The following is a 27,017-nucleotide window of genomic DNA, read 5'->3' as shown; positions in this document are numbered from 1 at the left end:
CATTGTACAACACTGACGTGTACCGGGACCTTCACGTGTGTACCCGACATTGTACCACACAGACGTGTACCGGGACCTTCACGTGTATACCTGACATTGTACCACACTGACATGTACCGGGACCTTCACGTGTGTACCCGACATTGTACCACACTGACGTGTACCGGGACCTTCACGTGTACACCCGACATTGTACCACACTGACGTGTACCGGGACCTTCACGTGTGTACCTGACATTGAGTATAACACTGACGTGTACCGGGACCTTCACGTGTATACCCGACATTGAGTATAACACTGATTTGTTTCGGGACATGGTTTTCGTCACTGGTTCATAAATTGGGAACGGGGAAACTGAATAATGTAAGTAGGCCATTTCTCTATCCTGCATAAAGTTTGAAACAAGGTTAAAGTGAGTTTTTGGAATGTTTATTATTACAGAAACATGAAGTACAATGTAGTGACAAAGTATGAAATAAATTACCATGACATTATTCAAAACACACGACAAAGCAATATTCTATCCCGTCATTATATATCAAACTGTATACATCTGATACAAAACGTGACAGAATACTCCAAGTACATTTATTAATTATCAATATTAAAAGCTGCACATTCAGATGAAACAACAGATTGCTTTTATACAATTTTGCAAAAACATTTACTACACAACATAATGTATTTATTGACAGATAAAACCACGATTAGAAAACAGTGGAGCTGCATTGAGTACTGCATGTACCCAGAGACATATCTCATGTACCCAGAGACATATCTCATGTACCCAGAGACATGTACCCAGAGACATGTACCCAGAGACATATCTCATGTACCCAGAGACATGTACCCAGAGACATATCTCATGTACCCAGAGACATATATCATGTACCCAGAGACATGTACCCAGAGACATATCTCATGTACCCAGAGACATGTACCCAGAGACATATCTCATGTACCCAGAGACATGTACCCAGAGACATATATCATGTACCCAGAGACATGTACCCAGAGACATATCTCATGTACCCAGAGACATGTACCCAGAGACATATCTCATGTACCCAGAGACATGTACCCAGAGACATATCTCATGTACCCAGAGACATGTACCCAGAGACATATCTCATGTACCCAGAGACATGTACCCAGAGACATATCTCATGTACCCAGAGACATGTACCCAGAGACATATCTCATGTACCCAGAGACATGTACCCAGAGACATATCTCATGTACCCAGAGACATATCTCATGTACCCAGAGACATGTACCCAGAGACATATCTCATGTACCCAGAGACATGTACCCAGAGACATATCTCATGTACCCAGAGACATGTACCCAGAGACATATCTCGTGTACCCAGAGACATATCTCATGTACCCAGAGACATATCTCGTGTACCCAGAGACATATCTCGTGTACCCAGAGACATATCTCGTGTACCCAGAGACATATCTCATGTACCCAGAGACATATCTCGTGTACCCAGAGACATATCTCGTGTACCCAGAGACAAATCTCGTGTACCCAGAGACATATCTCGTGTACCCAGAGACATATCTCGTGTACCCAGAGACATATCTCATGTACCCAGAGACATGTACCCAGAGACATATCTCATGTACCCAGAGATATGTACCCAGAGACATATCTCATGTACCCAGAGACATGTACCCAGAAACATATCTCATGTACCCAGAGACATGTACCCAGAGACATATCTCATGTACCCAGAGACATATCTCATGTACCCAGAGACATGTACCCAGAGACATATCTGTTTGTACCTGTTTACAATAGATTTCAATGCAGCAATGTCTTCATCACAATTCCAATTTTATCATTGCTAATATACTTTTCATAACAAGAGGGCCTGGAGCCTTAGCAGTCCCCTGAGTGATATATATTTCAGTCAATTTGACATGTCACACATATGTACATACCATCAAACTTCCTTAATATACTGATAATTTTAATCAAGTTTGAATTATTTTCAATGGCAATTCATCAAATGATGTTCCAATATGCAATTTCTCAAAAAAAAAACCTGGGTAATGTTTAACCACTCCTAAAGGGAAAAATGTGAGATTCCGAGGTTATAAACTTCACAAATGTGGTTATAAGTACCTTAAGACCCATTCATTTATGAAAAGTGTTTGTCTCCTACATGTATGTCTGGATCATGAGAAGATTTTAGAAATTTCTGTCAAATTCACCGATTTGGTTGATCTTTTGCCATGAAAGGTTTCAGCAAAATTTGATTGACTTTGCATGTTAAGGTTTGTTTGTTTGTTTGTTTGTTTAACGTCCTATTAACAGCCAGGGTCATTTAAGGACGTGCCAGGTTTTGTTTTTGTTTAACGTCCTATTAACAGCCAGGGTCATTTAAGGATGTGCCTGGTTTGTTTTTGTTTAACGTCCTATTAACAGCCAGGGTCATTTAAGGACGTGCCAGGTTTTGGAGGTGGAGGAAAGCCGGAGTACCAGAAGAAAAACCACCAGCCTACAGTCAGTACCTGGCAACTGCCCCACGTAGGTTTCGAACTCGCAACCAAGTGGTGGAAGGCTAGCGTTAAAGTGTCGGTACACCTTAACCACTCGGCCACCGCGGCCCCTGCATGTTAAGGGGTTGCGGAAAGTTGAAAATGCATTGAATTGTGTACAGATGCATAACTGACAGCTCAACACACAAAACGATGGACAAAAGCAACACACAAAACGATGGACAAAAGCCGATTAGAATTGGCAACTTAAGACTTGTCTCAGGTGACCAAAAAGTGTAATAAATGGAAATTGTAAAACCCATGAAACATCACATATTTTACTCATACAACAGATTGTGTCAATTTTTATACAAGAAGTATGAATGAAAAAGACATTGATGATACAACTTATGAGAAATGTAACATGACAGTTGGAGTAAAAATAAAGTCAGCTAAATGGTATACTTAGTGTAGCAGACATTGTCTGACCCCTGATCATGAGGTTGTTATATCCAACTGTTAGGAAGGTGATGGCTGTAACAGGTTCACTAAGGTCCATAACAGTTAAATTACAACATGGACATCACTGGATTACACACTTAATATGAAGGGTCAATCCACATATACCACAACGCTTACCGTCATTTATTCTGTCATACAAAATACCACAATGCTTACCAATCATTTATTCTGTCATACAATATACCACAACGCTTACCAATCATTTATTCTGTCATACAAGATACCATAAGGCTTACCAATCATTTATTCTGTCATACAAAATACCACAACGCTTACCAATAATTGTTTCTGTCATACAAGATACCACAACGCTTACCATCATTTATTCTGTCATACAAGATACCACAACGCTTACCAATCATTTATTTTGTCATACAATATACCACAATGCTTACCGTCATTTATTTTGTCCTACAAGATACCACAACGCTTACCAATCATTTATTCTGTCATACAATATACCACAACGCTTACCAATCATTTATTCTGTCATACAAAATACCACAACGCTTACCAATCATTTATTCTGCCATACAAGATACCACAACGCTTACCAATCATTTATTCTGTCATACAATATACCACAACGCTTACCGTCATTTATTCTGTCATACAAGATACCACAACACTTACCAATCATTTATTCTGTCATACAATATACCACAACACTTACCGTCATTTATTCTGTCATACAAGATACCACAACGCTTCTACCACAATGCTTACCATCATTTATTCTGTCATACATAATACCACATAGTCACTTATTTGTAATATTTCCCATCATTTCACAATATAAGATTATTCAAAATATTTGTAATAAATGATAACATGACATATTCTCTGCGAGTATCTGTTATATTTGATAACAGCTCCTCTGAGAATATCTATATAATATCTAAAGATAACACAACAGTTAATCTGCAAGGTATCTGTTATATTGGATATCACAACAGCTCCACGACAAGAATCTCCTATTATATCTGATAACATACGCGACATATCCACTGCGTGTATCTCTTACATTTGGTAACAATAGCTCCTCTAAAAGTATCTAATGACAACAACAGTTAAATCTGAGAGGATCCAATATCACATCAATGCCTCCGCAAGTATTTGTTATATTTGATAACATGACAACTCCTCTGACAGTATCTGTTATAACGACATGACAACTCCTCTGAGAGTATCTGTTATAATGACATGACAACTCCTCTGAGGGTATCTGTTATAATGACATGACAAATCCTCTGAGGGTATCTGTTATAATGACATGACAACTCCTCTGAGAGTATCTGTTATAATGACATGACAACTCCTCTGAGGGTATGTTATTATGACATGACAACTCCTCTGAGGGTATGTTATAATGACATGACAACTCCTCTGAGAATATCTGTTATAATGACATGACAACTCCTCTGACAGTATCTGTTATAATGACATGACAACTCCTCTGAGGGTATCTGTTATAATGACATGACAACTCCTCTGAGAGTATCTGTTATAATGACATGACAACTCCTCTGAGAGTATCTGTTATAACGACATGACAACTCCTCTGACAGTATCTGTTATAATGACATGACAACTCCTCTGAAAGTATCTGTTATAACGACATGACAACTCCTCTGAGAGTATCTGTTATAACGACATGACAACTCCTCTGAGGGTATCTGTTATAATGACATGACAACTCCTCTGAGAGTATCTGTTATAATGACATGACAACTCCTCTGAGGGTATCTGTTATAATGACATGACAACTCCTCTGAGGGTATCTGTTATAATGACATGACAACTCCTCTGAGAGTATCTGTTATAATGACATGACAACTCCTCTGAGGGTATCTGTTATAATGACATGACAACTCCTCTGAGGGTATCTGTTATAATGACATGACAACTCCTCTGAGGGTATCTGTTATAATGACATGACAACTCCTCTGAGAGTATCTGTTATAATGACATGACAACTCCTCTGAGAGTATGTTATAATGACATGACAACTCCTCTGAGGGTATTTGTTATAATGACATGACAAATCCTCTGACAGTATCTGTTATAATGACATGACAACTCCTCTGAGGGTATCTATTATAATGACATGACAAATCCTCTGACAGTATCTGTTATAATGACACAACAGCTCCTCTGCGACTGTTATATTTGATAACGACAGGTACTCTATGGTAGCCTGTTGAATCCTGCCCTCAATAAGAGAAATATCTGGAGGAATGCGTTGAGGAGAAGATGATTCCAGCTCTAGCGTTGATGAAGTAGCCCAACAGCAAGGACAGCAGGGTGAGGATTACTCCAGAGGCCAATATAATTGTCTGAAAAATAGCAAAAATAGTCATCTGATGTAATCTGAAGTATATATACCTGGTGTGCAGAGAAAAATCATTAGAATGCCTAGTAGTGTCAGCATAGATACAACTGTATCAGTGTGTTACCAGTGTGTTACCAGTGTGTTGTCAGTGTGTTACCAGTGTGTTGTCAGTGTGTTGTCAGTGTGTTATCAGTGTGTTACCAGTGTGTTATCAGTGTTACCAGAGTGTTACCAGTGTGTTATCAGTATTACCAGTGTGTTACCAGTGTGTTGCCAGTGTGTTATCAGTGTGTTACCAGTGTGTTATCAGTGTGTCATCAGTGTGTTATCAGTGTTACCAGTGTTATCAGTGTATCGCCAGTGTGTTACCAGTGTGTCACCAGTGTGTTATCAGTGTGTCATCAGTGTGTCATCAGTGTGTCACCAGTGTTATCAGTGTGTTATCAGTGTGTCATCAGTGTGTTATCAGTGTGTTACCAGTGTGTCATCAGTGTGTCACCAGTGTGTTATCAGTGTATCACCAGTGTGTTACCAGTCTGTCATCAGTGTGTTACCAGTCTGTCATCAGTGTGTTATCAGTGTGTTACCAGTGTGTTACCAGTGTGTCATCAGTGTGTCATCAGTGTGTTATCAGTGTTACCAGTGTTATCAGTGTATCGCCAGTGTGTTACCAGTGTGTCACCAGTGTGTTATCAGTGTGTCATCAGTGTGTCATCAGTGTGTCACCAGTGTTATCAGTGTGTTATCAGTGTGTCATCAGTGTGTTATCAGTGTGTTACCAGTGTGTCATCAGTGTGTCACCAGTGTGTTATCAGTGTATCACCAGTGTGTTACCAGTCTGTCATCAGTGTGTTACCAGTCTGTCATCAGTGTGTTATCAGTGTGTTACCAGTGTGTTACCAGTGTGTTACCAGTGTGTTACCATGGGGGTTATCAGTGTATCACCAGTGTGTTACCAGTGTGTTATCAGTGTGTTACCAGTGTGTTACCATGGGGGTTATCAGTGTGTTACCAGTGTGTTACCAGTGTATCACCAGTGTGTTGTCAGTGTGTTACCAGTGTGTTGTCAGTGTGTTGTCAGTGTGTTACCAGTGTTACCAGTCTGTCATCAGTGTGTTACCAGTCTGTCATCAGTGTGTTACCAGTCTGTCATCAGTGTGTTATCAGTGTGTTACCAGTGTGTTACCATGGGGGTTATCAGTGTGTTACCAGTGTGTTACCAGTGTATCACCAGTGTGTTGTCAGTGTGTTACCAGTGTTACCAGTGTGTTACCAGTGTTACCAGTGTTACCAGTGTGTCATCAGTGTGTTACCAGTGTTACCAGTGTGTTACCATGGGGGTTATCAGTGTGTTACCAGTGTATCACCAGTGTGTTGTCAGTGTGTTACCAGTGTGTTATCAGTGTATCACCAGTGTGTCGTCAGTGTTACCAGTGTGTTATCAGTGTGTTATCAGTGGGTTACCAGTGTGTTACCAGTGTGTCATCCGTGTGTCACCAGTGTGTTACCAGTGTGTTACCAGTGTTATCAGTGTGTTATCAGTGTGTTACCAGTGTGTTATCAGTGTGTTATCAGTGTGTTATCAGTGTGTCATCAGTGTGTCACCAGTGTGTAATCAGTGTATCACCAGTGTGTCACCAGTGTGTTACCATTGTGTTGTCAGTGTGTTATCAGTGTGTTACCAGTGTGTTACCAGTGTGTTACCAGTGTGTCATCAGTGTGTTTTCAGTGTATCACCAGTGTGTTATCAGTGTGTTACCAGTGTATTATCAGTGTGTTGTCAGTGTTACCAGTGTGTTATCAGTGTGTTATCAGTGTGTTACCAGTGTGTTACCAGTGTGTTACCAGTGTTACCAGTGTGTTACCAGTGTGTCATCAGTGTGTCACCAGTGTGTTACCAGTGTGTTATCAGTGTGTTATCAGTGTGTCATCAGTGTGTCACCAGTGTGTTATCAGTGTGTTGTCAGTGTTACCAGTGTGTTATCAGTGTATCACCAGTGTGTTACCAGTGTGTCACCAGTGTGTCACCAGTGTGTTATCAGTGTGTCACCAGTGTGTTATCAGTGTGTTATCAGTGTGTTACCAGTGTATCACCAGTGTTACCAGTGTGTTATCAGTGTATCACCAGTGTGTTATCAGTGTGTTATCAGTGTATCACCAGTGTGTTACCAGTGTATTATCAGTGTGTTGCCAGTGTTACCAGTGTTATCAGTGTCACCAGTGTGTTATCAGTGTATCACCAGTGTTATCAGTGTATCACCAGTGTGTTGTCAGTGTGTTACCAGTGTGTCACCAGTGTGTTACCAGTGTGTTGTCAGTGTGTTACCAGTGTATCACCAGTGTTACCAGTGTGTTATCAGTGTATCACCAGTGTGTTATCAGTGTGTTATCAGTGTATCACCAGTGTGTTACCAGTGTATTATCAGTGTGTTGCCAGTGTTACCAGTGTTATCAGTGTCACCAGTGTGTTATCAGTGTATCACCAGTGTTATCAGTGTATCACCAGTGTGTTGTCAGTGTGTTACCAGTGTGTCACCAGTGTGTTACCAGTGTGTTGTCAGTGTGTTACCAGTGTTATCAGTGTGTTACCAGTGTGTTACTAGTGTGTTGTCAGTGTGTTATCAGTGTGTTGTCAGTGTGTTACCAGTGTGTTATCAGTGTGTTATCAATGTGATATCAGTGTGTTACTAGTGTGTTGTCAGTGTGTTATCAGTGTGTTGTCAGTGTGTTACCAGTGTGTTATCAGTGTGTTATCAGTGTGCTACCAGTGTGTTATCAGTGTGTTACCAGTGTGTTGTCAGTGTGTTACCAGTGTGTTATCAGTGTGTTATCAATGTGTTATCAGTGTGTTACTAGTGTGTTGTCAGTGTGTTATCAGTGTGTTGTCAGTGTGTTACCAGTGTGTTATCAGTGTGTTATCAATGTGTTATCAGTGTGTCACCAGTGTGTTACCAGTGTGCTACCAGTGTTATCAGTGTGTTACCAGTGTGTTACCAGTGTGTTGTCAGTGTGTTGTCAGTGTGTTACCAGTGTGTTATCAGTGTGTCACCAGTGTGCTACCAGTGTTATCAGTGTGTTACCAGTGTGTTATCAGTGTGTTACCAGTGTGTTACCAGTGTGTCACCAGTGTTATCAGTGTGTTACCAGTGTGTTATCAGTGTGTTACCAGTGTGTTATCAGTGTATCACCAGTGTGTTACCAGTGTGTCACCAGTGTGTTATCAGTGTGTCACCAGTGTGTTACCAGTGTGTTATCAGTGTGTTACCAGTGTGTTACCAGTGTGTTATCAGTGTGTTACCAGTGTGTTATCAGTGTATCACCAGTGTGTTATCAGTGTGTTACCAGTGTGTTGTCAGTGTGTCACCAGTGTTACCAGTGTGTTACCAGTGTATCACCAGTGTTATCAGTGTATCACCAGTGTGTTATCAGTGTGTTACCAGTGTGTTGTCAGTGTGTCACCAGTGTCACCAGTGTGTTATCAGTGTATCACCAGTGTTATCAGTGTATCACCAGTGTGCTACCAGTGTGTTATCAGTGTGTTATCAGTGTGTTACCAGTGTGTCACCAGTGTGTTATCAGTGTGTTGCCAGTGTGTTATCAGTGTGTTATCAGTGTGTTACCAGTGTGTTGCCAGTGTTACCAGTGTGTTATCAGTGTGTTACCAGTGTGTCATCAGTGTGTTACCAGTGTGTCATCAGTGTGTTGCCAGTGTGTTATCAGTGTATCACCAGTGTGTTACCAGTGTGTTACCAGTGTGTCACCAGTGTGTTACCAGTGTGTTATCAGTGTGTCGTCAGTGTTACCAGTGTGTTACCAGTGTGTTACCAGTGTGTTACCAGTGTGTTATCAGTGTGTCACCAGTGTGTTATCAGTGTGTTACCAGTGTGTCACCAGTGTGTTACCAGTGTGTTATCAGTGTGTCGTCAGTGTTACCAGTGTGTTATCAGTGTGTTATCAGTGTGCTACCAATGTGTTATCAGTGTGTTATCAGTGTGTTACCAGTGTGTCACCAGTGTATCACCAGTGTGTTACCAGTGTGTTACCAGTGTGTTACCAGTGTGTTATCAGTGTATCACCAGTGTGTTACCAGTGTGTTATCAGTGTGTTGCCAGTGTTACCAGTGTGTTACCAGTGTGTTATCAGTGTGTTATCAGTGTGTTACCAGTGTGTTACCAGTGTGTTACCAGTGTGTCACCAGTGTGTTACCAGTGTGTCACCAGTGTGTTATCAGTGTGTTACCAGTGTGTCACCAGTGTGTTGTCAGTGTGTTATCAGTGTATCACCAGTGTGTTACCAGTGTGTTACCAGTGTGTTATCAGTGTGTTATCAGTGTGTTACCAGTGTGTTACCAGTGTGTCACCAGTGTATCACCAGTGTGTTACCAGTGTGTTACCAGTGTGTTATCAGTGTGTTATCAGTGTGTTACCAGTGTGTTACCAGTGTGTTACCAGTGTGTTACCAGTGTGTTGTCAGTGTATCACCAGTGTGTTACCAGTGTGTCACCAGTGTGTTACCAGTGTGTTATCAGTGTGTCGTCAGTGTTACGAGTGTGTTATCAGTGTGTTATCAGTGTGTTACCAGTGTGTTATCAGTGTGTTACCAGTGTGTTATCAGTGTGTTATCAGTGTGTTACCAGTGTGGACGGACGATGAAGGACCGAGAACAGAGGAAGGAAATAAGAAGGACTATAGCCTGGGCAGATAATAGAAATAATGTCATACACACAACAATTTCGATTCAAACAAACATCTGCTTCCAACATGTTTGTAGTCAGAAGGGTCATAATGGGCCAGTACCACTCACCGGGCATTAATCTGTGGGTTTAAAGTGAAACATTTAAGTATTGTGATTTTTTTATCTTTTATTACTGTGGCAATGTAGATGTCATTGATGGTTGCTTGTTGCAGATTTTATTTCCAGATATACAGAACACATACACTGTATGAATGCAGTTGGAAACATGTTTTATGGAATACGCCTTGGTCTACATCTGTTGGTTATTAAGAAGTTGTTGAAATATTTTAAACAGTTTTTACTTCTATGACCTTAATATGCATTAAACTATCATCAAACTGCAATGTAAAAATATCAGAAGGTGAAGTATACTAAGAATCTGCAACTCATTGACCCCCAAAAAATACCTCAAACACTAGCTAAAATCTTTCACCTGATTTAAATTACTTTCAAAATATTATAATCAAATGTCACAACTATCGAAGTTCACTAAATTTTAAAATATCAATTCCTACAACCACACATGATATCTCAAAGTGATATTAATGCTATTAGCATTGCAGCATTGCTTTCCAAAGGCAGGTCTAAAAACCTTTCTCAAACTTCCTAAAAATGACAGTCATGAAGATGTCTTCAGCTTGCTATAGGTTCGGCTTGAATAGTTCTAAAACATCAAAGCCAAATTATCTTACAATATTTTTTTTGTTTTTTAAATATTTCTTTGTTACATTACACAGGGGAATTGGAACGAGAGCATTTGTTGACAATATGAGGAGTCATGAATGCAGCTCGCAAATAGATCAACAGTATCCTTTTGTTGCAAAACAGTTGTGTAACACACTGTTCATGATAAAGAAGAAAAATGCCATCTTATAACATCTTTATGATTTTAAGGGTAGAAGTTCCCTTAGTGTATAAGGACACAAATCTACAGGAGGGTCTACAATACAAAAATGGGTGATATGATTATTTCAATCTTTTTCGACCTAAGAGAGCTTCAAACTTGCTAAGGTCACCTTAAGATAGGGTTACATTTGCAATAAGGTGATAACAAGCTAGTTCCGTTCTTGATATAATTTGTCCCTCTACAGAGATAACCGTGTGAAATGATATAGTAGATCAAATGTCACAATATTTTGGACAATGTAGCTGTATTACTTGGCACAACAGGCCAATTATATAATAAAATATAAATTACATGAAATCAAAACCAACAGCAGTATACGAAAAAAGAAGCAAGTTTACAGCTAAATTCAACAAGCAAAAAGCAGATCTATATGATGTTAGCTTTATGGCATATCATGCATGGATATGTAGCTGTACAATCAATCAAAACATCTATCCGACAATCTTTGATCAAGTTGAACCTTCAATGGCATACAATAATTATAAAGTTGTATAATATATAAATTACTCAACCAATCAAAATAAAAATAGGAGTTCCAAGGGCCTTAAAGATCATCTGATTTTCATTAAAGATTTTACTTAAAATACAAAATATGGTTACCCATTAACAGAACTATAAATTAATATAACATGCTTTAACATAACCTCAATACTTATACAGTAGATAATACATACCCTGACTTAACCTAAATTTAATTTTTGACATATATCTGGATCTGAAGAAGATTGTTGAAATTTCAGTCAATTTGGCACTTTTGGCCCTGCCCCTCTGGCATTAGGGTGGTGGGGAACGTATAATTCTCAATTTTGGTTCATTTTATGCCACGGAAGATTCCTGAATTTTTTTCTTATCAAAATTGGTTCAGCAGAGATATAATTTGAATCAGCTAGATATCAACAAGAGGCCCAATGGGCCTTAATGGTTATCTGTTTACAGACCTTATAATTATGATAACTGTAATATGTATATACTCAGTAGCAGTATTAAAGTAGTACTGGGAACAATTGTGCAATGCTCTGTGTCGGCCATATATGGCAATTTGGATTATTGAACGACCTGAAAATTAACAACACTTGGCGAGGACTATGTCAGGATCATTTCAGGCAAGTTTGAGCTCAATCCTTGACTATTAGAACCTGAGAAGAAGACTGAAATGCAGGGTTCACCCTGGAACCAAAAACAATGGGCCATTTTGACAAGATTTCAGAAATCGTATGGGCCAAAACATAGAAAATTGAAGAAATGTGTGAGTTTTGGCGGGCCATTTTGGAAAATATGGGGCAAATGGCCCCATCCAGAGTTATCCCTGGAAATGTGTTTTTCAAGATGGTCAAATGGCCATCTGAAGATTTCAGACTAATCTGAAAAATGACAAAACTTGGTCAGGACCATCTCAGGACCATTTTAGGCAAGTTTGACCTGAATCCCACACGTGGAACTTGAGAAGCTCTAGCTCTGAATCTCACACGTGGAACTTGAGAAGCTCTAGCTACATGTAACATAAGATAGTTGATGCCATTGTTAGGAAAACCATGATTGTGCAATCATGTTACAAAATGGTCGCCATAGCTGCCATGTTGTAGTTTTTATAAGGCCAAAATAATAATCTTTGTTGGGTCTCCTTCTTTAACTTCCTCAACAATTTTCAGCTAAATGGCACTAGTGGAACTGCAGAAGAAGTTTAAAATGTGTTTTTCAAGATGGCTGCCATCTTGGATTTTGGGATGATCTAAAAAAACAAAACATCACTTGGCCAGGGCCATCTCAGGATCATTTCAAGAAAGTTAGAGCTGAATCCCATAGACGAAACTTGAGAAGAAGTTTAAAATGCAAAAAGTGCAGACCCTTCAGGTCAGATGACCTAAAAATGCGGAAAAGTTTACAGCCAGCGTGTGATGATGGACCGATGATGATAGCATTCTGTCCCTTTTCGTCAAATATTGACAAACTCATATCAAATAGATAGAAATTGATGTTAGTATACAAGTGTATTAAAGCCGCCTAGCTGTCATACCAGCCCATACCCACCTTACTGTGTCCCTGTGGTGTTGAGGTACAGACAGTGTTTACAATCAGTGTTTGTAGCTCAATCAATAGGAATATTTTAAAGAAAAGTTTGGCTTCAAAAATCTTAAGAAATTTGAAATAAGCAATATAAAAATTCCAAAAAATTAAAAAAGGAAGGAAAACACACCTCTATATACTATTTTTTCATATTCTGGAGTTTTCTGTTGGAGGGTCTAAGTTCTGGGGTGTTTGGAACAATATTGAAGACTTCTTGTTGATGAAATATGAAATGGCCAATGAAACGACAAACAGGGCCAAACCAGAGCAGAGTAACACCACCTGGAATTCAAACAGTGTGAGTGGAGGAGAAAGGTGAATTATACACAATCAGACAAAGCTACACTGACAAAAGAAATAATAAAATATAATAATTAATGTGAAAAAATAATCAGAATCACAGGATACAAAATAAAGTTATACTGCAAGACAAATATAAGAATAGCAAAACACATGTTTAAACTGTATTCTGAAGCTTTGTGGCCAAATATGAAAATATAGAATAATACAACGCACCCCACTGATATTCAAATATCATAATGTACGATTAAAATTGAGATATTTGAAACAGGACAATATAAATAGTCAACTAACAAATTTGTCATGTTCTTGCCCTGCCCCTCAGGCCCCTGTGGATCAGTCAGGGCCAATATGTGCAATACCATCAACCTGGCATCCAATATTGATTACTTCCTAAGTAAATTTGTACCATTCCCTTTAATAGTTCGCAATAAAAAACCATGCTCTAAAAATGTATTTCCCAAAATAAAATCCAGTAAAGTTTACTCCCTTCCCCAGTGGAAAGTGTGGGCCCTCATCATGCAGGGGTCATGGAATTCAATATTTTGGTAAAGCACATTTATAGACCCTTTCATTTATGAAGAGTATTTGGTTCTAGTATCTTATCTGGATCTCCAGAAGGGGATTTTTTTTCGGCCAATTTGACCCTTATTTGCCCTGCCCTTCTAGCACCTGGGGGAGATGACTTAATAATCTTATAACAATTATGTTTGACTGCATTATAAGCTAACCATGACATGGCCCTTTTTCGAAAATCACAAATACTTTTGGCAAAGCATCACATTTCTCTTTATTTCTGATATTAAGTTGAAACTATTTAAGAACGATACAGGAAAGTTACAGTGGTATCACTAGCTTCAAAACACAGAATCATGCAAATTATAGGGTTATCCATTTCTTTGTTAGTACATAGTATGAAAATTCAAGAATGATTAAATTCTTTTTAATAAAAACAAGAAAACTGTGTATATATTGCTAAAGCACCATGTCTCCTACCGGCCCTCACTAAAAAAAGTAAGTGACCTTGACCCAAAAACCATGAAACTTGAATTTATCTGAGATATTATGGTCCTTAACCATTGTATAAAGTTTGTAAACTTGTAAAATAGTAACAACTAGCGAAACTTTAAACTCAAAAAAGCAGATTTCTGTTCATTAAATAATAAAATTGATTCCTTAATTCAGAATGAAATGCATTTTATAAACAAATTTAAAAGATATGTGTGAACCTTGTTTGGTTTTACTAAAAGTAAAAAAAAAGTTGTATGGAAGCAGTACAGGTTATGAGTTATGGATAGTCCCTATGGAGTCAGACCCTATGGATAGTCCCTATGGAGTCAGACCCTATGGATAGTCCCTATGGAGTCGGACCCTATGGATAGTCCCTATGGAGTCGGACCCTATGGATAGTCCCTATGGAGTCGGACCCTATGGATAGTCCCTATGGAGTCGGACCCTATGGATAGTCCCTATGGAGTCAGACCCTATGGATAGTCCCTATGGAGTCAGACCCTATGGATAGTCCCTATGGAGTCAGACCCTATGGATAGTCCCTATGGAGTCAGACCCTATGGATAGTCCCTATGGAGTCAGACCCTATGGATAGTCCCTATGGAGTCAGACCCTATGGATAGTCCCTATGGAGTCAGATTTAGACAGAGTTTACTGTAACAGTTGTAGCTGGCTTATCATATCTAATAGTTGTCAGTAACTTTATTGAAATAATGATAATTTTCATACCTCAAATATGAAAAAAGAAGTGCAGATTTCCATCGATATGAAATTGTGCATTTGGGAGAACATTTCAGGGTTGATCATCAGAAGACAAATCTTAATTTCAAGTCAAGACAAGCGACTGTCATTGATAGCCATGCTTATTGGCAGCAGCTGTCACATCAAGCTTACACATTATAAAGGTTTTAAAATATGTAAGGATATAAAATCTCATATTTAAAATTAATGAAATTTATACATCAAGACGTTAGATATGTATGTGGAATTTCAAAGTAATTAGAATTTTTTTTATTCCTGTCTGTGTCAACTAAATTCAAAATATCTAAAATGTTCCACATTCACACACCTTATTCTATCCCATCTGTAGGCCTCTAATGACAGCTGTACTTAATACTTTTCGATTCGAAGACTTTCAAAAACTAACTTTAAAGTGGGATGTAGATGTGAGCATTAATTACTGGTGTCACAGAGCTAATAATTAAATTTTGGAATGTTTATCAAGTTATATGTCTTCAATTTGATTTTTTGGACTTATTTATAATTTGAAAAGTTTAATTTAGATTTACATTTTTTCTGGCTAAAATGCTACTTTGAAATATTTGTCATATATTACCTCACATGATTTTGGTTTTCACTGTCATTATCATAATTGATGGGGTACCGTATCAGCATTCTGATTGATTATAAATCAGGAAATCCGATAAAATAAAAGCCACAAAAATTGCCAGCAAAGCATGGATTCAGAGGTAAGTACATGTATTATTTACAATAAATGTGCTTTATACAAATATGATCAGTGCTTGTCATGAAATTATCTGCTTAAACTTTTTTCTATATATTATTTTATTGTGTCATATTTCCTCTGATGGAAAATTGGAGAGGCATATGACGGAGAGGGGTTGTCAACAACCGCATAGCCTGTATGTTGATCCCAGGACTACCTTAAACAGATGACCTTTGATCCCAGGACTACCTTAGACAGATGACCTTTGATCCCAGGACTACCTTAGACAGATGACCTTTGATCCCAGGACTACCTTAGACAGATGACCTCTAACGGTTTTTGTTCAACAGGTACAGCTATTGAGACAGTTGGAGGTCATAAGAATGTGCGCAGTATCATTTGACAGAGTTTAACAGGAAAAGTTCTAATTTTTGGTCTTAATTTGCATTAAAATAAATTTTACAAGTCTTTTTTTTCTTTATTTAATTGTATAGAAACATAGATTAAAACTTCAGATCATTATAGATATTTGATATTCTTACGGATATTCAACACAAACAATGAAACACATAACATTTAAATTTAATCACCAAATTTATATATTTACTGACTCTACAATATGGTGCAAATACAATGTAAGAACAATAAAACCTGCTATAAATGATTAAATAAATACCTCCATCTGTTCACTCGGGATGAGAAACACACGAATGCTGATTGCATCTTGCTTCCAACTACTTTCTGTCCAAGTGGAAAATTCACCAGAAGTACCAGTCATAATCTGAGAGTAAATAAAGAAATCAAAAGCTTGGTACTCATAAGTGTTAGAAATGGTACTCATAAGTGTTAGATATGGTACTCATCAGTGTTAGATATGGTACTGATAAGTGTTAGATATGGTACTGATAAGTGTTAGATATGGTACTCATCAGTGTTAGATATGGTACTGATAAGTGTTAGAAATGGTACTCATAAGTGTTAGATATGGTACTCATCAGTGTTAGATATGGTACTCATCAGTGTTAGATATGGTACTCATAAGTGTTAGATATGGTACTCATCAGTGTTAGATATGGTACTCATCAGTGTTAGATATGGTACTCATAAGTGTTAGATATGGTACTCATAAGTGTTAGATATGGTACTAATAAGTGTTAGATATGGTACTCATAAGTGTTAGATATGGTACTGATAAGTGTTAGATATGGTACTCATCAGTGTTAGATATGGTACTCATGAGTGTTAGATATGGTACTCATCAGTGTTAGATATGGTACTGATAAGTGTTAGATATGGTACTCATAAGTGTTAGATATGGTACTCATGAGTGTTAGATAAGGTACTCATAAGTGTTAGATATGGTACTCATCAGTGTTAGATAGGGTACTGATAAGTGTTAGATATGGTACTCGTAAGTGTTAGATATGGTACTCATCAGTGTTAGATATGGTACTAATAAGTGTTAGATATGGTACTAATAAGTGTTAGATATGGTACTCATCAGTGTTAGATATGGTACTAATAAGTGTTAGATATGGTACTCATAAGTGTTAGATATGGTACTCATAAGTGTTAGATATGGTACTCATAAGTGTTAGATATGGTACTCATCAGTGTTAGATATGGTACTAATAAGTGTTAGATATGGTACTCGTAAGTGTTTGATATGGTACTGATAAGTGTTTGATATGGTACTCATCAGTGTTAGATATGGTACTCATCAGTGTTAGATATGGTACTCATCAGTGTTAGATATGGTACTCGTAAGTGTTAGATAGGGTACTGATAAGTGTTAGATATGGTACTCATCAGTGTTAGATAGGGTACTCATAAGTGTTTGATATGGTACTCATAAGTGTTTGATATGGTACTAATAAGTGTTAGATATGGTACTCATAAGTGTTAGATATGGTACTCATAAGTGTTAGATATGGTACTGATAAGTGTTAGATATGGTACTCATCAGTGTTAGATAGGGTACTCATAAGTGTTTGATATGGTACTGATAAGTGTTAGATATGGTACTGATAAGTGTTTGATATGGTACTCATCAGTGTTAGATATGGTACTCATCAGTGTTAGATATGGTACTCATAAGTGTTAGATATGGTACTGATAAGTGTTAGATAGGGTACTCATAAGTGTTAGATATGGTACTCATAAGTGTTAGATAGGGTACTCATAAGTGTTTGATATGGTACTGATAAGTGTTAGATATGGTACTCATAAGTGTTAGATATGGTACTGATAAGTGTTAGATATGGTACTCATAAGTGTTAGATATGGTACTGATAAGTGTTAGATATGGTACTCATGAGTGTTAGATATGGTACTCATCAGTGTTAGATATGGTACTCATCAGTGTTAGATATGGTACTCATCAGTGTTAGATATGGTACTCATCAGTGTTAGATATGGTACTCATAAGTGTTAGATATGGTACTCATAAGTGTTAGATATGGTACTCATAAGTGTTAGATATGGTACTCATAAGTGTTAGATATGGTACTCATAAGTGTTAGATATGGTACTAATAAGTGTTAGATATGGTACTAATAAGTGTTAGATATGGTACTAATAAGTGTTAGATATGGTACTAATAAGTGTTAGATATGGTACTAATAAGTGTTAGATATGGTACTAATAAGTGTTAGATATGGTACTCATAAGTGTTAGATATGGTACTCATAAGTGTTAGATATGGTACTCATCAGTGATAGATATGGTACTCATGAGTGTTAGATATGGTACTCATAAGTGTTAGATATGGTACTCATCAGTGTTAGATATGGTACTCGTAAGTGTTAGATATGGTACTCATCAGTGTTAGATATGGTACTCATAAGTGTTAGATATGGTACTGATAAGTGTTAGATATGGTACTCATCAGTGTTAGATATGGTACTAATAAGTGTTAGATATGGTACTCATAAGTGTTAGATATGGTACTAATAAGTGTTAGATATGGTACTCATCAGTGTTAGATATGGTACTGATAAGTGTTAGATATGGTACTCATAAGTGTTAGATATGGTACTCATAAGTGTTAGATATGGTACTCATCAGTGTTAGATATGGTACTCATCAGTGTTAGATATGGTACTGATAAGTGTTTGATATGGTACTGATAAGTGTTAGATAGGGTACTCATAAGTGTTAGATATGGTACTCGTAAGTGTTAGATATGGTACTCATCAGTGTTAGATATGGTACTCATCAGTGTTAGATATGGTACTCATCAGTGTTAGATATGGTACTCGTAAGTGTTAGATATGGTACTCGTAAGTGTTAGATATGGTACTCATCAGTGTTAGATATGGTACTCATCAGTGTTAGATATGGTACTCATCAGTGTTAGATATTGTACTGATAAGTGTTAGATATGGTACTCATGAGTGTTAGATATGGTACTCATCAGTGTTAGATATGGTACTCATCAGTGTTAGATATGGTACTCATCAGTGTTAGATATGGTACTCATCAGTGTTAGATATGGTACTCATCAGTGTTAGATATTGTACTGATAAGTGTTAGATATGGTACTCATGAGTGTTAGATATGGTACTCATAAGTGTTAGATAGGGTACTCATAAGTGTTAGATATGGTACTCGTAAGTGTTAGATATGGTACTCATCAGTGTTAGATATGGTACTCATAAGTGTTAGATATGGTACTCGTAAGTGTTAGATATGGTACTCGTAAGTGTTAGATATGGTACTCATCAGTGTTAGATATGGTACTCATCAGTGTTAGATATGGTACTCATCAGTGTTAGATATTGTACTGATAAGTGTTAGATATGGTACTCATGAGTGTTAGATATGGTACTCATCAGTGTTAGATATGGTACTCATCAGTGTTAGATATGGTACACATAAGTGTTAGATATGGTACTCATCAGTGTTAGATAGGGTACTCGTAAGTGTTAGATATGGTACTCATGAGTGTTAGATATGGTACACATAAGTGTTAGATATGGTACTGATAAGTGTTAGATATGGTACTCGTAAGTGTTAGATATGGTACTCATCAGTGTTAGATATGGTACTCATAAGTGTTAGATATGGTACTCGTAAGTGTTAGATATGGTACTCGTAAGTGTTAGATATGGTACTCATCAGTGTTAGATATGGTACTCATCAGTGTTAGATATGGTACTCATCAGTGTTAGATATTGTACTGATAAGTGTTAGATATGGTACTCATGAGTGTTAGATATGGTACTCATCAGTGTTAGATATGGTACTCATCAGTGTTAGATATGGTACTCGTAAGTGTTAGATAGGGTACTCGTAAGTGTTAGATATGGTACTCATGAGTGTTAGATATGGTACTCATAAGTGTTAGATATGGTACTCATAAGTGTTAGATATGGTACTCATCAGTGTTAGATAGGGTACTCGTAAGTGTTAGATATGGTACTCATGAGTGTTAGATATGGTACTCATAAGTGTTAGATATGGTACTCATAAGTGTTAGATAGGGTACTCGTAAGTGTTAGATATGGTACTCGTAAGTGTTAGATATGGTACTCATGAGTGTTAGATATGGTACTGATAAGTGTTAGATATGGTACTGATAAGTGTTAGATACGGTACTGATAAGTGTTAGATATGGTACTCATGAGTGTTAGATATGGTACTCATCAGTGTTAGATATGGTACTCATAAGTGTTAGATAGGGTACTCGTAAGTGTTAGATATGGTACTCATCAGTGTTAGATATGGTACTCATCAGTGTTAGATATGGTACTCATAAGTGTTAGATATGGTACTCATCAGTGTTAGATATGGTACTCATCAGTGTTAGATATGGTACTCATCAGTGTTAGATATGGTACTCATAAGTGTTAGATATATTTCATCATGTAAACATACATGAACAAGTTATATTTATCAACGCAGGAGAAATAAAAACAAATTAAATGTTTGTGTTCAATGTTTTCTATTGTTGGGCACTTTTCAACACAAAACCTTTCCATCTGTATGAGGTGTCACTCTACAGCATGATTACAGGGCAGATCACGTGGTGTCTCTCTACAGAATGATTACAGGACAGACCACATGGATGTTACAGATGTCAGTGTAGTGAGGTACCATTATTATGTTACACAGATGTCAGTGTAGTGAGGTACCATTATGATGTTACAGATGTCAGTGTAGTGAGGTACCATTATTATGTTACAGATGTCAGTGTAGTGAGGTAACCATTATTATGTTACAGATGTCAGTGTAATGAGGTACCATTAATATGTTACAGATGTCAGTGTAGTGAGGTACCATTATTATGTTACACAGACGTCAGTGTAGTGAGGTACCATTATTATGTTACAGATGTCAGTGTAGTGAGGTAACATTATTATGTTAGACAGACGTCAGTGTAGTGAGGTACCATTATTATGTTACAGATGTCAGTGTAGTGAGGTACCATTATTATGTTATACAGATGTCAGTGTAGTGAGGTACCATTATTATGTTACACAGATGTCAGTGTAGTGAGGTAACATTATTATGTTACAGATGTCAGTGTAGTGAGGTACCATTATTATGTTACACAGATGTCAGTGTAGTGAGGTACCATTATTATGTTACACAGATGTCAGTGTAGTGAGGTACCATTATTATGTTACAGATGTCAGTGTAGTGAGGTACCATTATTATGTTACAGATGTCAGTGTAGTGAGGTACCATTATTATGTTACACAGATGTCAGTGTAGTGAGGTACCATTACTATGTTACACAGATGTCAGTGTAGTGAGGTAACCATTATTATGTTACAGATGTCAGTGTAGTGAGGTACCATTATTATGTTACAGATGTCAGTGTAGTGAGGTAACCATTATTATGTTACAGATGTCAGTGTAGTGAGGTACCATTATTATGTTACAGATGTCAGTGTAGTGAGGTACCATTATTATGTTACAGATGTCAGTGTAGTGAGGTACCATTATTATGTTACACAGATGTCAGTGTAGTGAGGTACCATTATTATGTTACACAGATGTCAGTGTAGTGAGGTAACCATTATTATGTTACAGATGTCAGTGTAGTGAGGTACCATTATTATGTTACAGATGTCAGTGTAGTGAGGTACCATTATTATGTTACAGATGTCAGTGTAGTGAGGTACCATTATTATGTTACAGATGTCAGTGTAGTGAGGTACCATTATTATGTTACAGATGTCAGTGTAGTGAGGTACCATTATTATGTTACAGATGTCAGTGTAGTGAGGTACCATCATTATGTTACAGATGTCAGTGTAGTGAGGTACCATCATTATGTTACAGATGTCAGTGTAGTGAGGTACCATTATTATGTTACAGATGTCAGTGTAGTGAGGTACCATTATTATGTTACACAGATGTCAGTGTAGTGAGGTAACCATTATTATGTTACAGATGTCAGTGTAGTGAGGTAACCATTATTATGTTACAGATGTCAGTGTAGTGAGGTACCATTATTATGTTACACAGATGTCAGTGTAGTGAGGTAACCATTATTATGTTACAGATGTCAGTGTAGTGAGGTACCATTATTATGTTACACAGATGTCAGTGTAGTGAGGTACCATTATTATGTTACACAGATGTCAGTGTAGTGAGGTACCATCATTATGTTACAGATGTCAGTGTAGTAAGGTAACCATTATTATGTTACAGATGTCAGTGTAGTGAGGTACCATTATTATGTTAGACAGATGTCAGTGTAGTGAGGTAACCATTATTATGTTACAGATGTCAGTGTAGTGAGGTACCATTATTATGTTACAGATGTCAGTGTAGTGAGGTAACCATTATTATGTTACAGATGTCAGTGTAGTGAGGTACCATTATTATGTTACAGATGTCAGTGTAGTGAGGTACCATTATTATGTTACACAGATGTCAGTGTAGTGAGGTACCATTATTATGTTACACAGATGTCAGTGTAGTGAGGTACCATTATTATGTTACAGATGTCAGTGTAGTGAGGTACCATTATTATGTTACACAGATGTCAGTGTAGTGAGGTACCATTATTATGTTACACAGATGTCAGTGTAGTGAGGTACCATTATTATGTTACAGATGTCAGTGTAGTGAGGTACCATTATTATGTTACAGATGTCAGTGTAGTGAGGTACCATTATTATGTTACACAGATGTCAGTGTAGTGAGGTACCATTATTATGTTACAGATGTCAGTGTAGTGAGGTACCATTATTATGTTACAGATGTCAGTGTAGTGAGGTACCATTATTATGTTACACAGATGTCAGTGTAGTGAGGTACCATTATTATGTTACAGATGTCAGTGTAGTGAGGTAACCATTATTATGTTACAGATGTCAGTGTAGTGAGGTGCCATTATTATGTACACAGATGTCAGTGTAGTGAGGTACCATTATTATGTTACACAGATGTCAGTGTAGTGAGGTAACATTATTATGTTACAGATGTCAGTGTAGTGAGGTACCATTATTATGTTACACAGATGTCAGTGTAGTGAGGTACCATTATTATGTTACAGATGTCAGTGTAGTGAGGTAACCATTATTATGTTACAGATGTCAGTGTAGTGAGGTACCATTATTATGTTACAGATGTCAGTGTAGTGAGGTACCATTATTATGTTACACAGATGTCAGTGTAGTGAGGTACCATTATTATGTTACAGATGTCAGTGTAGTGAGGTACCATTATTATGTTACAGATGTCAGTGTAGTGAGGTACCATTATTATGTTACAGATGTCAGTGTAGTGAGGTACCATCATTATGTTACAGATGTCAGTGTAGTGAGGTACCATCATTATGTTACAGATGTCAGTGTAGTGAGGTACCATTATTATGTTACACAGATGTCAGTGTAGTGAGGTACCATTATTATGTTACAGATGTCAGTGTAGTGAGGTACCATTATTATGTTACAGATGTCAGTGTAGTGAGGTAACCATTATTATGTTACAGATGTCAGTGTAGTGAGGTACCATTATTATGTTACAGATGTCAGTGTAGTGAGGTACCATTATTATGTTACACAGATGTCAGTGTAGTGAGGTACCATTATTATGTTACACAGATGTCAGTGTAGTGAGGTACCATTATTATGTTACAGATGTCAGTGTAGTGAGGTAACCATTATTATGTTAGACAGATGTCAGTGTAGTGAGGTACCATTATTATGTTACAGATGTCAGTGTAGTGAGGTACCATTATTATGTTACAGATGTCAGTGTAGTGAGGTACCATTATTATGTTACAGATGTCAGTGTAGTGAGGTACCATTATTATGTTACAGATGTCAGTGTAGTGAGGTACCATTATTATGTTACAGATGTCAGTGTAGTGAGGTACCATTATTATGTTACAGATGTCAGTGTAGTGAGGTACCATTATTATGTTACACAGATGTCAGTGTAATGAGGTACCATTATTATGTTACAGATGTCAGTGTAGTGAGGTAAACATTATTATGTTACACAGATGTCAGTGTAGTGAGGTAACCATTATTATGTTAGACAGATGTCAGTGTAGTGAGGTAACCATTATTATGTTAGACAGATGTCAGTGTAGTGAGGTAACCATTATTATGTTAGACAGATGTCAGTGTAGTGAGGTAACCATTATTATGTTACACAGATGTCAGTGTAGTGAGGTAACCATTATTATGTTACACAGATGTCAGTGTAGTGAGGTAACCATTATTATGTTACACAGATGTCACTGTGAAGTCAGATACTAGTTATTATTATGTTACACAGATGTCACAGTAAATTGCAGGAAAAACTCTTCTAAAGAATCCCCAAAACTGGTACAATAAAAACTTGATATATGTCAGCAACAATTTCTATTGACTAAATTAGGTCTTAATATGATTTCCTTTCAAGTACTAACAAAGATGTGCTTATATAACAAGGCATAGCTTTAACGATACAAATTCCTTCACATGCCAGGTATACATGCATTTTAAGTCTGGAGGCCAACTCATTTGAGGTATTCAAATACTTGACCAACTTAATGAAATTTGATGAAAATCTTCATATTGAGTATTTACCTGTATATAACTTTTTTTTACTAACCTGTGATGTCGAAGGCTGGAGATTTTGCAGAAGTGAGGCTCACAGAACTCTGTATACAGACTCCTTCACGTGTTTGGTCAGTTTTCAGTGGACCTTGCATCCATGTGTATTCATATACCTGTAATTAAATTGTGTGATTTATTGACAAGATACTATTTAAAGTATATGGTATTAATAGACTTCGATAGACTAGACTTCCATAAATTATCTAACAAGAGGCCCATAGGGCTGCATCATTCACCTGAATATTTCAGTGATTTTGGCAAAACACTACGAATACTTTACCCAGATTAGGATCTGCCACACTCGTGCACAGCAGTCAACACATTCTTTTAACTCTTTTTGTATACAGAAGACAAGGAACGTTTTAACTGTGGTGCTAATTAACTTCCATAATTATCTTGTTAAAGTAAACAACAGATAATATATTAAAGTAATTCTCACAAAAATATGACTTCATTAGCTAATTATTATGATTTTGATGAAAAAAAACAATGTGATAGATATCGTGTGTCATCATGCACTAGGAAGTAAGAGGTACATACTCATCAACTTTCAGAAATATCCTTAAAGTATTTCTCAAGAAATAGTGATAACAATCTTCCAATATCACAACAGACCCCAGATCTTGGCCCCAATATCACAACAGACCCCAGATCTTGGCCCCTATAATTGAATGATCTTTGTTGGATCTCTGTTAGACTGATTTTACTACTTTGGAGCTGTAGCACATAGTTAACCCTTACAAGACAATCATTTCACACAAATAACTTAAGAAGCACAGTAATTACTCTTGGAGGTGTCCACCATTTAATGATCTTTACTGAGTACCACTTAAACTTACATGTATGGATCTACCTCAGGAATGATACAGGTATGGACCTACCTTGGGAATGATACAGGTATGGACCTACCTCGGGAATGATACACATATGGACCTTCCTCAGGAGTGATAGTTTCTATTTGACAGGTAAGGACCTACCTTGGGAGTGACAGTTTCTATTTGACATGTATGGACCTACCTTGGGAGTGACAGTTTCTATTTGACATGTATGGACCTACCTTGGGAGTGACAGTTTCTATTTGACATGTATGGACCTACCTTGGGAGTGACAGTTTCTATTTGACATGTATGGACCTACCTTGGGAGTGACAGTTTCTATTTGACATGTATGGACCTACCTTGGGAGTGACAGTTTCTATTTGACAGGTAAGGACCTACCTTGGGAGTGACAGTTTCTATTTGACATGTATGGACCTACCTTGGGAGTGACAGTTTCTATTTGACAGGTAAGGACCTACCTTGGGAGTGACAGTTTCTATTTGACATGTATGGACCTACCTTGGGAGTGATAGTTTCTATTTGACAGGTAAGGACCTACCTTGGGAGTGACAGTTTCTATTTGACATGTATGGACCTACCTTGGGAGTGATAGTTTCTATTTGACAGGTAAGGACCTACCTTGGGAGTGACAGTTTCTATTTGACATGTATGGACCTACCTTGGGAGTGACAGTTTCTATTTGACATGTATGGACCTACCTTGGGAGTGACAGTTTCTATTTGACATGTATGGACCTACCTTGGGAGTGACAGTTTCTATTTGACAGGTATGGACCTACCTTGGGAGTGACAGTTTCTATTTGACATGTATGGACCTACCTTGGGAGTGACAGTTTCTATTTGACATGTAATGGACCTACCTTGGGAGTGACAGTTTCTATTTGACAGGTAATGGACCTACCTTGGGAGTGACAGTTTCTATTTGACATGTATGGACCTACCTTGGGAGTGACAGTTTCTATTTGACAGGTAAGGACCTACCTTGGGAGTGACAGTTTCTATTTGACATGTATGGACCTACCTTGGGAGTGACAGTTTCTATTTGACAGGTAAGGACCTACCTTGGGAGTGACAGTTTCTATTTGACATGTATGGACCTACCTTGGGAGTGACAGTTTCTATTTGACATGTATGGACCTACCTTGGGAGTGACAGTTTCTATTTGACATGTATGGACCTACCTTGGGAGTGACAGTTTCTATTTGACATGTAAGGACCTACCTTGGGAGTGACAGTTTCTATTTGACATGTATGGACCTACCTTGGGAGTGACAGTTTCTATTTGACATGTATGGACCTAC

The 27,017-nt window shown here is 37.5% G+C and overlaps 2 protein-coding genes across 2 annotated transcripts in view; one reads left to right on the top strand and one right to left on the bottom strand.

Annotated features, from left to right (window-relative positions):
* Positions 1-420: 420 nt before the first annotated feature.
* On the top strand, positions 421-2,045 carry LOC117341325 (adhesive plaque matrix protein-like). The gene is made up of 2 exons (XM_033903182.1): positions 421-761; positions 811-2,045. Exon 2 carries the CDS (start codon positions 902-904, stop codon positions 1,808-1,810), a length of 909 nt encoding a protein of 302 aa, XP_033759073.1. The 5' UTR covers positions 421-761; positions 811-901; the 3' UTR covers positions 1,811-2,045.
* Positions 2,046-2,817: 772 nt separating this feature from the next.
* Positions 2,818-27,017, bottom strand: part of LOC117341323 (nicastrin-like) — a 58,829-nt gene continuing 34,629 nt past the window's right edge. Inside the window, 5 exon segments of the mRNA XM_033903175.1 lie at positions 2,818-5,351; positions 13,183-13,334; positions 16,487-16,579; positions 16,581-16,591; positions 24,874-24,991. Coding sequence (XP_033759066.1) covers positions 13,200-13,334; positions 16,487-16,579; positions 16,581-16,591; positions 24,874-24,991 — 357 coding nt within the window. The 3' untranslated portion in view covers positions 2,818-5,351; positions 13,183-13,199.

Source organism: Pecten maximus, chromosome 13 (genome assembly GCF_902652985.1).
Source record: "Pecten maximus chromosome 13, xPecMax1.1, whole genome shotgun sequence".
In the NCBI taxonomy this organism is placed as follows: domain Eukaryota; kingdom Metazoa; phylum Mollusca; class Bivalvia; order Pectinida; family Pectinidae; genus Pecten; species Pecten maximus.
The sequence above is the reverse complement of the archived record's forward strand: the minus strand, read 5'-3'. Positions and strand labels throughout refer to the sequence as shown.